Here is a 12,467-nt window from a genome sequence, read left to right as displayed (position 1 = left end):
TTGGTGTCTCTTTGTGGTTTTAATTTGTATTCCCTGTTGACTAATGATGTTGAGCCGACTCTGTTTTTTTTCTTTTCTTATAGTGGAATGGTGAAAAGATCTCACCTCATTAACTTCTTTAAAAACTCCATACAAGGAAGGAAGGGGGTAGGGCTGAAGAGGGATGTAGTTTCATCCTTCCCGGATATTTTTTGAAGCGGGGGGAACTTCCCAGACCAGGGATGGAACCTGTGGACCCTGCAGTGGAAGTGCAGAGTCTTAACCCCTGGACTAAGTCCTCATCCTGCCTGCTCAGAGGCAGGGCTCTTCCTCCTGCAGAGCAGCAGCCAGGGCCAGTGCTGAGTCATCCTGAGAGGGAGGAGGGGGTGCTGGCCAGGAGAAGGACACAACTCATCACAACAGCCCCCTTCTCTGGAGATTTCCGGCCGAGCGCCTGCCTTGTTTCCTCACGGTCAGAAACCCCCGTCCTGACAGCCAAGGCCCGCAGCCTGCAGGAGAGTGCCGGCTTGGGAGGCTGGTCCTGGGTCTCACCACCTGTAAAACCAGAACTTTAACAACATTCACTGCGCAAGGCTGTTGTTGAAAAGCTTAAGGTCACACTGGCCTCTCCACAGGCTCTTCTTCGGACTTGCAGCCTTGCTGAGTCCATGGCACGCTCGTGCACAGACACGGCCGTGCAGGGGCAAGGCTTGGCCATGTCTTCTTCGAGCTGTTTTCAGACGATGTTCCCAAGGAGAAAACATGAGGTTTGGGTATAAGGATTCCTGCTTTCCCAGGCTTGTTCCTGGACTTATAAATCAGGATGAAGTTACAAGCCATGATAGTACCCACGGCCACATCCATTTAGGGGGGAGAACTTTTCTGATGAGAACTTCATTTTGAACATGTCCAGACATCTGGTCCTTGGCAAATGCTGGACCCAACGCAAATGGTTCGGTTGGTTGTTAGCGCAGCTAAGAACAATGAGTTGGATGGCCAGACTGGGTTCTTCGGTCAGGAGAGAGACGGCATGGATACTGTGGAGGCCATGAGCACTTGGAGCCAGGGACGGCAAGACCAGCAAGAAGACTCTCGGCCATTCTGTTTTTGTTGTTTTTTTTTTGGGGGGGTAGTATTTTCTTGGCCATGCCACCCAGCTTGTGAGATCTTAGTTCCCCAACCAGGGATTGAACCTGCATCCCTTGCATTGGAAGCATAGAGTCTTAACCACTGGATCACCAGGGAATTCCCATTATGATAAATTTGATTTTGTGTTTTATCTTATCTCCATGGTTCCTCTTGTCCCTGCAGAGACCACCTCCCAGCTCTCAAATCCTGCTATGTTTGTGTTCTCACTGCAATTCTTTGAATTCCAAATACCTCTTGTCTCCTTCCAGGCCTAGTTGGATTCAGTTTACTGGTGTGAAGTCAAAACTAAATTACTCCCCCACAAGCATATTATACTGTTTGTAAAGTCTCACAAGGCCTGTCACACAGTAAGCACTCAATCAACAGCATGGATTATGGGATATGATGCAACAAGGAATCCACAATGATGCCAATGAAGGGTTCTTCCTAAAAGAGTGAGCCTGGATCAAACCTGTCCATTTAGTTACTAGTTTAGAGGAAGGACAGACAACAGAAGAGTAAGTAAGACACCAGCCCCGAGGAAGGAGGCACATGCGACAGGACAAACGCCCCTGGTTCCTCTAACAAATCCGTGACATGGAAATGAAAGGGGTGGGCAGCAGAGACTGTTCAGAGCAGAAGCCTGAGACCTAACAAATGCGAAAGGGAGCAGGATGACCACGGCTGGCTCAGACCTTTGAACACATCAACTGTAAAAAGACTATTTTTGGACAAATAAAGTCCAAACATAGGTTAGATATGCAATGATATGGAATAATTATTTTTAGTTTGCCAAGTGTTAGCTGACATATGGTTTTATTTTTTTAAATCCTTATAAGCTATAGATTATACTTAGGGATTTATAATAAACAGATGAAACAAGCAGGGCAAAATGTTAATGATCATTGAATCTGGGTGGTAGGGGTTGTTACATTATTCTTTTACCTGTTTTGTGTTTGAAAACATTCATGGTGAAAGTGGGCTTAATTCCTTAAGAAATGGAGGCCGGGGTTATCAAGGGGGTCCTAGTTGGACAGCCTCCCTGCTCTCCTGAGTGAACACAAGATGCACTCACTCGCTATTTTGTGGAGAGGACTGGGGGAGAGCGCCCCTCTGTGAATGTGGCTCTGGGGGGATCCGAGAGTTCTATGGGTCAGGGTAGCACCTCCATGGGCGCAGGACCCCAGCGGACGAAGCACAGGCTCAGGCCTCAGGGCCCACCGCAAGCCGCCCAGCCTCCAGGGATCTTTTCCCTGGAATTCTCTGGGGCCAGGAGGTACCTATCGTCAAGCCTGTCATTCCTGCTTTCACCACACATACCTGTACCTTTCAAGCAGGTTGAATTTTTCTCTGAGAACAAGGCCATAATGAGGGGTTGCATGCTGGCATCAAAGAAAATCATGGCTGAAGCCAACATTATGTTGTAAAGTGAAGCTCTATAATCATTGAAATCAGCCAAATTGTGTTCCAGGACATAGAATTACAGAATTTCAGAGCCTGAAAGGAGATCAGATATTACTAAATCCAGATATTTTGAAACTTAGGCCTCTGGGCATGGACTACATGATGGCCTATCTTTCTGCATATTAAAAAAAAAAAAAACAACTCAAAAAATTCTAAAAGTAATTTTAATAATTTTTCCCCCAGGAATTCCCTGGCAGTTCAGTGGATAGGACTCAAGCTTTTATTGCCGAGGACCCTGATTCGATTCCTCATTGGGGAACTAAGATTTCATAAGCTACATGGTGTGGCCAAAAAATAAAAAAGGAATTTTCTCCCTTTTGGCTGAAATTATATCTTTTTAGGTGGTTGCCTTGTCTTCTTTTCCTTAAGCTGATCAGCATTTTCTATTTTGATTTAAAAATATATATCACTTTCTCTTAATAAGATTTTTTAAAAAAATATAAGACCCACAGAAGAGAAAAAGTGAGCCAAAAAAGGCTTCATGATGAAGCTGAGATTGGGACCCACTGATCTGATCCTCTCCCAGGTCACTGAAGAAAGGGCGCCTGAGAGCTGGGAAGCTAGTGGTCAAGGTCTTACAGACAGGTAGTGATCCAGCGAGGACCAGGACCTGCTTCCTGCCTCCTGGGCCATTGCTCTTCTCATACAACCCCGTCTTGGCATTTGGCAGGGTAGAGCCTAGCTGCGCTACAAACTTATCCGAGGGGGATCCGTTCTAAGACCCTCAGGGGATGCCCCAGACCATGGACAGTACTGAACTCTGTCCATACTGCTTTTCCCTACACTAAAGGGAAGGTCGTCTACACTGGATGAAGTGATGACGCACATCCTGGGTGGCAGGGCGAGAGACTTCATTGTGCTACTCAGAGTGAGTTCACAGCTTAAAATTTGCAAATTATTTCCAGAATTTTCCATTTAATGCTTTTGGATGAGAGCTGACTGTAGGTAACTGAAACCACAGAAAGTGAAACCGATGTTGGGGGGTGTGTGGGGACTACCGTCTATCCACAGGACGTGTGCCTGAATGTAACCGTACTGAGAGATGCTGACCTGCCCAAAAGCACTACCTACAGGCAACATGGACCTCAACCTTGTCCTCCAAGTGAAGGGGGCTGGTTCCAAGACTAATTTTTTTTTTTAATTAATTTGGTTACACCAAGTCTTAGTTGAAGCATGCCAGATCTAGTTCCTTGACTAGGGATGGAATCCAGACCCCTGCATTGGGAGTGCAGAGTCTTCACCACTGGACCACCAGGGAAGTCCCTCTAATACTATTAATAACCAGAGGCAACTTATTAGGTGCTCATCATGTTCCAGATATGTAGCACTGATGAGGCAGGAACGACGGCTAGTCCCATTTTATGGATGAGGAAACAGAGGCATGGATAAGTAACTTGCCTGAGCTTATGCAGCTAGCTCGGGGTGGAGCTGTGATCCACACCTGCACTTGTCTCGTCCACGAATCAAATTTTATTCTATTGTGAAGATTTTTCTCACAGTATCAAAGCTGTAAGTCAGGATAAAAGATCCTTTGTCTCCCGCCCTTTCTGATGTGTGGCTCAGCAGCTATACATATTGCGTGGTTAGATCTGTAAAAAGGAGTCCAGCAACATTTTCATTGCAACTTTGCTCCACAGCAAGCAGCAGCACTCGAATTTGGTGCTAAATACACCAAACAGTTCAAAGTGACTTCATCGGTGGATGGAGAAAAGAAGTAGGGAATAAAGGACTTCCAACATTGTAATGAAACAGGAACAATTTTGATATGGGGGAGGGGATATTTTCTCAAACCATATTCCTGTGATCAGTTTTCCCAAGAACTGTCCCTGTATTTTATTTCCATTGGAGAGGAACCAAGGTGGGCTTCAGAAGGCCCGGGACTCTGTCTTGGTTCTGCTCTTCACTGGTCTCATGCCTCCATGGGGGACTTCTCTCTTGGCCTCTGTTGTCTTATCTGAAATGGGAGGAATTTGGACAATGCTCTTCGATACCCATTCCCACTTGTTAGCGCTGAGGACAGGCTCCTAATCCAGGTGCCTCTGCATTTGGTGACATGATCTGACACAGCTCTGCATCACCAGGGACAATCTCAATGGAGAGGAAAGGTCCCCATCTGTTTGAGGATGTACCAAAGGGGGAGATAAACACCCCAGCTTTTGGCCTGAGGATGGTTGTGGGCATCGACAGGCCTCCCCAGCAACCCAAAGTACCCCCGTTTCCCTGCACACTTCAATCTCAAGTGATAGTCACATCCCAGGTTACCTAACACTGGTTAGACACAGCTGAGTGGTCACTTGAGTTGGAATGACCTGCCCGAAACTGGAGACGGAAAAGAATAAGACCTACCAGGCTGAGTCAGGCAGTTGGCTGACTCAAAACTATTATTAGAAGCTGTTTTTCAGGTTTTGGATGGTGAGGGCTTTCTTTCCACAGATCGTCACCGTCTCTCGCTGTCTTCCCTCTCCTTTGGACAATCTCAGAATGACGCTCTGCCAAGAAGTTATTCAGGCTGGGTGGGTGGATGAATTAGTCAGTGGCCAAGCAGGAGACACAAGGCTGCTTGTGGTGCCGTGATCGAGTGATGGGGAGCCAGAGGACATGCCACGTTGCAATCCTGGCTCTGACTGTGTGGTCTTGGCTGATGGTACCCTGCTCTGAACCGGTTTCTCTGTCTGTGAAATGGGGGCACGACACCCAATTTGCAGGACAGGAGGAGGAGGGAACAAGAATGTGAGCCCCCCTGTCTCCCTTGCCTCCCCCTTCTCAGGGCAATCTCCAGTCTGGCTTCCAGCTGCCCTCACTCAGCTCACTGGCAGCTTCTGCAAATTTCCACCTTCTCAACAGGCATTGGTGCTCTCCTCTTCTCCCTTTGCTGAGATGCTCTTCCATCAGTTTCCATGACTCACACGCGTCAGGTTTTCCTGTTTCATCAGAGGCTGCCTTAGTCCCTCCTGCAGGGCTTCCCATCTCCCGGCAGGCGGTGCCATTCCTGCTAACTGGCAATCTCTCCGTCCTCACCCCAGCCCAGCCCAGATCACAGCTGCCCTGCTCCCACCCCACGCCCACCTAACTTGCCAAGTCAGAAAGCTGGACCCAGAGCTTTCTCCCCCTCTCTGAATTCGGTCGCTTCTACCTTCCAGGGAACATGTCACACCAAGCCGTTGCCACCACTTACAGTCGTTGCCCAGCCCTCGCCTCCTTCCCCACCCCACCGTGGCCATGCTGGCCCTTGCTTTTGCTCTAGCTTGCTGGGCCTTGGCGGCCCTGCTCCCTCCGCCTGGAGCCCGGCTCTGTCTGCAGACACTGGCCTGGCTCCTCTCCTCCCCACGGTGCGGGGTCACCTTACTGGAGGCCTTCCCTGACCACCCTCTGTGGAGCCTTACCCCCGTCCCAGCCCCTCCTTGCATTACTCTTCTTCGCTGCAAGGACCGTGATCTGATGTGTTTGTTCCCTGGCTCTTTACACAGACCTTGTGACTGCCACCTCTGACGCCCGGCGCACAGGAAGCGCTGTTTGCTGCGTGACTGCACTCCCTCTGCTGCCAACTTTCCCAGCCACGGGATTCCCACACCTGCACCTCGCCCGCTCGTCCTCTCCAGGGGTGTCTTCAAATACCAATCTCACCATCACCCTGCTCACCACCCTTCAAAGAGCCCCTCAACAAGTTTGAGAATAAACCCCAAACTCCTGAAGCAAGGCCTGTGTGACTGGGCCCTGCCTTCTTGCCCCTCATTCCGTTCCAGCCACGCTGATCTCGGGGGCTCACGCCCCAGACCCTCACCTGGGGCATTTTCACACGCAGCTCCCCACACCCCCACCTTCCCCCGAACTGACTCATCCACCACGTGGCCGCTGAAACGCAGGGCAGTAGAGCGAGGAGGGCAAGAGCCTGACTCCGGCGCCAGGCTCCGTGGGTCTGAACCTCAGCTCTGTCACCCTGGACAGGACGCTGAAAGTTCTTGATTCCTCAGTTTCGTCTTAGCTACCTCACTGGACTGCTATGAGGATTACATAAGTCAACTCACAGAATGGACTGGCCCACAAAAAAGGATGTTTATTACCATTTCCTGTGGGGACCTTCCCTGACGCCAAGCTGACCCACCCCATTAAACACGTTCCCAGCACTGGGAAGCACTCCTCCCTGCACTCATCCCGCGCTCTTTGCCCCTGCAGACCTGAGCCCTGCAAAGAGCTCTGCTCTGCCTCGGTCACAGCTGTGTCCCCAGCAACTCAGGCAGGCCAGGCCCACAGCTGATTCAAAACACGTTTGTCCTTCGTTCCTTCCCTTCACAGGGTTGCCTTTGGCCAGACGCACAGGTGCAGACCTGGCCCCAGGCACCTCCAGCGATCCTGGTGAGCTCAGCACAGAACAGAAGTCACCCTCACAGCCCTTAGGGTGAGAAAAGCTGCCAAAATAACCTTCAGTCAGACTCAGACTTGTGAGCCGAGTCTCTCTGGCCTTTTAACCCTCAGAGTCATTCTGTTTAGGACCACAGAGTAGTACACGACCCTCAGGGAACTGGACGGGAGAGACAGAGGCCGGCACTGACAGCCTGGGCAGGGTCACCTCCGCGGTGATCAGACAGGCACCCCGAGGCCCCCAGGGAGGAGGCAGGACAAGCCCCCCTGTAGGCAACAGGAGAGTTTCATAGAAGATCCATAAGTGGTTTACCTTATTAAGGGTCTTGGGGAACAATGTGGTTGTCTGAAACGGGAAGGGAAGTCCCTGACCTGCTTTTCACAGCCTGGCCTCTATCGGGAACCGGAGAGGAAGTTCACCCAAGCTCAGACCGCCGAGCCTCCATACAGAGCTCTGTGGGGTGAGGCGAGGCTGTCAGGTCCCCGTCTCCACCTCCACCACCTCGGCCCAGGTGCTGAAGCCCAGGTCCTTGTGGATGAGCACCAGGCCGGGGGCAGGACCCGGCTCCTCAGGCGCCGCAAAGCGCTTCTCCTGGCTCTCAGAAATGGTGACCTGGAAGAAGTCCCGGGCCGGGGTGCCGTCCCCTTCGCTGCCCGCGTCCAGCGGCTCTGGCTCGGCCTGCAGGAGCACCACGGTGGGCTCGGCAGTGGCGGGCGGCACACAGGGCGGGCTGGCGGGGGCCCCGGGCTGGTGACTGAGCTGGTGCCGCCTGAGGCTCTGCAGGAGCGTGTAGCCCATGCCGCAGGTGGGGCAGCGGTGGGGCTTGTCGGCCAGGTGGGATTTCAGGTGGCGCCGCAGCTTGGTGGCCAGCGTGTAAGCCCGGCCGCACTGCGGGCAGGGGAAGGGCCTCTCGCCCGAGTGCAGGCGCTCGTGGGCGCGCAGCGTGTGCGGGTCCCGCAGCGCCTTCCCGCACACGGGGCAGAGGTGGGCCTCGCCCGTGTGGGAGATGAGGTGGCGCCGCAGCTCCGGCCGCTGCGGGAAGGCGGCGGCGCAGTGCGGGCAGCGGTGCGGGCGCTCTCCCGTGTGCAGCCGCAGGTGCCCGCGCAGGCTGCCCCGCTGGCGGAAGGCGCGGCCGCAGTGCGGGCAGAGGAAGGGCTTCTCCCCCGTGTGAAGCCGCATGTGGTTCCGCAGGGAGCCCTGGCTGGCCAGGGGCCGCCCGCACACGGGGCAGGGGCACGGGGCGGGGGCCGCCGCCGCCTGGTGCGTCTTGCGGTGCAGCCGCAGGGAGGGCCGGCGGGCGAAGGCCTTGCCGCACTGCTCGCAGCGGAAGGGCCGGGCGCCGGAGTGGACCACCTGGTGCTCCCGGAGGTCCCGCCGGGTGCCGTAGGCCTTGTCGCACTGCGGGCAGGGGAAGGGCCGCAGCCCGCGGTGGCCCAGCGTGTGGGCCTTGAAGCTCTCTTCCGAGCTGTAGCTCTTGCCGCACTCCGTGCAGAGGAAGGGCTTGTGGCCCGTGTGCACGAACGCGTGCTTCCTCAGGTGGCAGAGCTGCAGGAAGGCCTTGCCACACTCCCCGCAGCGGTGCCGCCGGCCCTGTTTCGGGGGGCCTCCCGCCAGGCCAGGGGGGCTCCGCAGGCGTGCGGGGAATTCAGCGTGCTGTTGCTCTGCAGTTGCCTGGGCCCCAGGCTCCGAGGTCTTCCCCCTGGGTGGGCTCGGACCGCTGGGGCTCCGCAGCTTCTTGACCAGGGGAGCACAGAGCTGGGGGGCCCTGTCAGAAGAAGCGGAAGCGACCTCACCCTGTGCAGGGCCCTGCTGGGGAGCAGAGCTGCTCTGAGGTCCAGGTGGGGTCTGGGGCGGGCCCTCCTCACCCATGCGGCCATCTTCAGGCAGCGGGCTGAGTGGCTGGCTCTCCTTAGAAACCGGGGCCTGGGTCTGGGGCGTAAGTCCAGGGCTCACCACACTCTCTGCCTGGATGCTGGGGGGTGACCAGTGACCAGGATCTGCAAGGCAAGAGTAGGGCACTGGGCTGAGTAGAGTCTGTAGCAGGTGGTCACGGTGATCTCACCAGGAAGTTATAAGAATACGTCTTCTCTTCAGTCCCTGAACTATGGAGGGAGCCATGACACCAATCTCTTCCCTGTAGCATGAGCCACATGCTCTGTTTATCCTTCTGGCCAGACTCAGGGGCCTTCTGGGGAGGCTCTCCTGAGAACCGCGCTGTTCTAGACATCTGAGTGATCCCTAGAGGAAGGCCATCTAAGTGCCCTTGTGCTCCCTCTGGGGACAGGCAGGCATTTCTGATGAGCTGAGACCACCACCTCCTCACTTTAGCTCATCTGAAAATAAAGGAACCCACATCCCCAGTCCAGACGGGGAAAAAAAAAAAACTGGAAACTTGACACACAGCTTGCTGTCTTCATCCAGGAGACTTTACTATTGCAGGAAACTTAACTCAGGAAGATAAAACATGCAAATATCTATACAGTTGACCCTTGAACAACATAGCTCTGAACTGCACAGTCCATTTATACGTGGATTTGTTTCAAGAGAAATTTCAACCACAGCACTATACAATCATACGTAGTTGAATCTGTAGATGCAGAATCACAGATATAGAACCTTGGATATGGAGAGCTAACTATAAGTCATATTCAGATTTTTGACTGCCCAGAGAGAGCCAACGTCCCTAACTCCTTTGTTGCTCAAGAGTCAACTATAATGTTCTTTCCATGGAAAAGACTCATTACTCATCAAAAAAAGCTTCCAGTGACAGTTTACATCCCCAAACTCTTCAAACCTCTCACCTGAAAAATCTAGTCTTGCTGCGTCCATGATCCTAAGCCACTGCCATTATGTCATGATCCTTATCCCAAGCCTGGTCACGCCCCACCCCGATCCCACACTGAAAAATCCACCTTATACCAGACTTTAAAATTTCAATAAACATCCAGGCTTTGCCCTTTCCCCTCAGAAAAGCTACTGTTCTCCCCTGACGTCTTACACCACGAGCTCTGCTTTGTCTTACCAACACAGGTTATTCAGGTGATAACGTGGGAAGCCAGCGTCTATCTGGCACATACCTGGGCCAGGTTCCGCTGCTTCCTCCCTGGGGGAGGCCACTTCCGGCCGCACAGCAGACTCCACTTCTGTCACTGCCGCTGAAGATGCCGCTTCCTCTAGCCTGGGCTGGGTGGGGCTCAGGCCCTCAGAGGGACGCTGGGGCCACAGCCGCAGCTCAAAGCCCGGCAGCACGAGCCGGGACACCTGCAGGTGGAGCCTCTCGCTGATCCACACTGGGGCCACGTTCCCCTCGCCCTCCAGCCTGCCCCGCTGCACCAAACTGCAAAGCAGAGCACGGGCTAGCCCAGGAGCTCCCTTTCCAGCGGCCCTCCCGGGAATCCCCGGCTCCTCAGCAGTCTGAGTCCTACAGGACCCCATGCCTTGGGGAACACTCACTGCAAAAGATCCCTGGGTGGGAGTTACAGACCACTTCCGGTTCCACCCCATGCCACTACAACAGGCCTCAGAAGAGCATCTCCACTACACACTCTCCTGTAACTTACCTAGTCCAGCCTGCACTCTGCTCACAAGCACACACGTCTCCCCATGAGCCTAGTGACACAGCCTGAAATAAACCAATAAAAGTCCTTCTCCTATGTGTTGGAGGGGGCCAGGGTGAAACAAACAACAACAAAAAAACCCTGATGAAAGCTTTCCTGAGACAGATCTAAGATGAAGTTCCCTGTTCAGGCGCCCCCCCCCCCAAAAAAAAAAAAAATAAATAAGATGAAGTCCCTGGAAGGTTAATGGTCGCTGGTCTGCCTCTTCAGGACTACACTGAGTTTTCATTCAATAAAGGCAAAAAAAAAAATTACCCCTCACCTCCTCCCAAGGTGTGGAGGATTACTAAACTGAACAGCACAAGCAGTAAGACTTACATATGAGTTCAATGAGGCATGGCATCAAACTAGTTATGTGACAAAGCTGGGTTTTAACTCCATGGCTTTGTAATTCCAAAAACCTTTACTCTTAACTTTTGGGACTCCTGACACTCCACTAATCCACCTTTTCTTTTCTTTTTTACATTTTGGCCATGCTACAGTGGCATGTGGGACCTTGGTTCCAAGAGGATAAGGGATGAAACCCCTCCCCTCTGCGGTGGAAACAGAGAGTCTTAACCTCTGGACCGTCAGTTCCCTCTACTAACCTACCTTTTAACAACTTTTTGCACCTCCTTGGTTAGCACAAGAGAAGGGAAGCAATAATCCCTGAGAGAGGGGCACAAACCACCTCCTATCTCTTGAAATATCCTGCACCTTCTAACAAACTGGAACGTTATCTGGAAACATCTGATTTTCAACCACGATGCTGCTGCTGCTGCTACTAAGTCGCTTCAGTCGTGTCCGACTTTGTGCGACCCCACAGATGGCAGCCCACCAGGCTCCACCGTCCCTGGGATTCTCCAGGCAAGAACACTGGAGTGGGTTGCCATTTCCTTCTCCAATACATGAAAGTGAAAAGTGAAAGTGAAGTAGCTCAGTCGTGTCCAACTCTTCGCGACCCCATGGACTGCAGCCTACCAGGCTCCTCCGTCCATGGGATTTTCTAGGCAACCACGATGAGGAGACGCCTATCCCTCAATACCTCCTTCCGCTTTGGTTCCACTCCATTCTCCTTCTGCTTGGAGACAGACTCCTCTTCCAGCGGCCCCCAGAGCAGTCCCGGCTGCAAGGGCTCCCCGACACACCAGACCCCCAAGCGCTGTTCCGCAGTGAGTGAGGGGCCAAGGGCCAAGCCCCGAGGGAGATTCTTTAGAGCGAGGATGGCTCGGGTCTGTCCGGGCGGGACATCTTTGAGTCCCGGTGCACAGTCTTCTCTGGGAAGGCTCCATCCCGAGTCCGGGCCCAGGCGTGGATCGGGGGCTGCGGGAAGAGAAGAAGCGGCCCAAGAGATGGTAGGGGTGCCGAAAGGTGGGGTGAGGAAGGAAACCCGAGGTCCAGCTAGGCCTCAGGAGTCTGAGGAATCTCTAAGGGTTCTAAGAGGGGCCTGCGGTTCGAAAGCTCTTAAGAAGGCCCCAGCGATTCGAAGAGCACCGGAGGAGGATGCCAGGCTCGGGAGGAAACGGGTCAGGGAAGAAAGAGTTGACCAGAGAACGTTCAGTGTTGCCAGACCAGGGCGGAGGGTCGGAGATACCCGCAGGTCACTCACCTAATTGCAGTCTCCCCCTCCCCAAGAGCAGATCCTCGGTCGCCTCCATCCCGGGTCAGAAAGCCTCCTTCTGCCGGAAGTGAGCTTCGCCTTCTCAGATCCCCCCCGGAAACAGTCACGGACATCCAAATTTCCTCTCGGGAAATCCAGAGTCAGACCTCATGGGTACACAGGACCGGAGGTTTGGGAGTACTTGGTGAGGCCAATCTCTGTCCGAGAACAATACGAGCTTAGAATTCCGGAGGTCCTCCCGGGGATCTGAGTATCCGGTGAAGAGGAACTAATTGTTCTAGACGCTTCCCCCGGGAGGGACCAGTCGGACAGTGACACT

General features: G+C 53.5%; 1 protein-coding gene across 2 annotated transcripts; it reads right to left on the bottom strand.

The window, feature by feature from the left end:
* Positions 1-6,605: 6,605 nt before the first annotated feature.
* On the bottom strand, positions 6,606-12,466 carry ZNF408 (zinc finger protein 408). Of its 2 annotated transcripts, XM_043910891.1 has the most exons (5): positions 12,137-12,466; positions 11,573-11,850; positions 10,492-10,553; positions 10,009-10,268; positions 6,606-8,928 (listed from the first exon to the last, which is right to left on the bottom strand). In XM_043910891.1, exons 1-5 carry the CDS (start codon positions 12,183-12,185, stop codon positions 7,406-7,408), a joined length of 2,172 nt encoding a protein of 723 aa, XP_043766826.1. In that variant the 5' UTR covers positions 12,186-12,466; the 3' UTR covers positions 6,606-7,405. The 2 variants fall into 2 exon arrangements, with proteins under 2 accessions (XP_043766826.1, XP_043766835.1); XM_043910900.1 differs by lacking the exons at positions 10,492-10,553; positions 12,137-12,466 and having other exon boundaries at positions 11,573-11,747.
* Position 12,467: the final 1 nt, after the last annotated feature.

This window comes from Cervus elaphus, chromosome 1 (genome assembly GCF_910594005.1).
Source record: "Cervus elaphus chromosome 1, mCerEla1.1, whole genome shotgun sequence".
In the NCBI taxonomy this organism is placed as follows: Eukaryota; Metazoa; Chordata; class Mammalia; order Artiodactyla; family Cervidae; genus Cervus; species Cervus elaphus.
Note: the sequence above shows the minus strand (reverse complement) of the source record. Positions and strands in the feature narration are given on the sequence as shown.

What these genes read in the sequence shown, in the direction of transcription:
- ZNF408 (XM_043910891.1), bottom strand. Translation starts at nt 12,185, where the DNA reads ATGGAGGCGACCGAGGATCTGCTCTTGGGGAGGGGGAGACTGCAATTA. An exon ending in TGGAACCAAAGCGGAAGGAG is followed by an intron (nt 10,554 to 11,572) that starts GTATTGAGGGAT and finishes GGTTTATTTCAG; the next exon opens with GCTGTGTCACTAGGCTCATG. An exon ending in AGCAGCGGAACCTGGCCCAG is followed by an intron (nt 8,929 to 10,008) that starts GTATGTGCCAGA and finishes CTTGCCTTGCAG; the next exon opens with ATCCTGGTCACTGGTCACCC.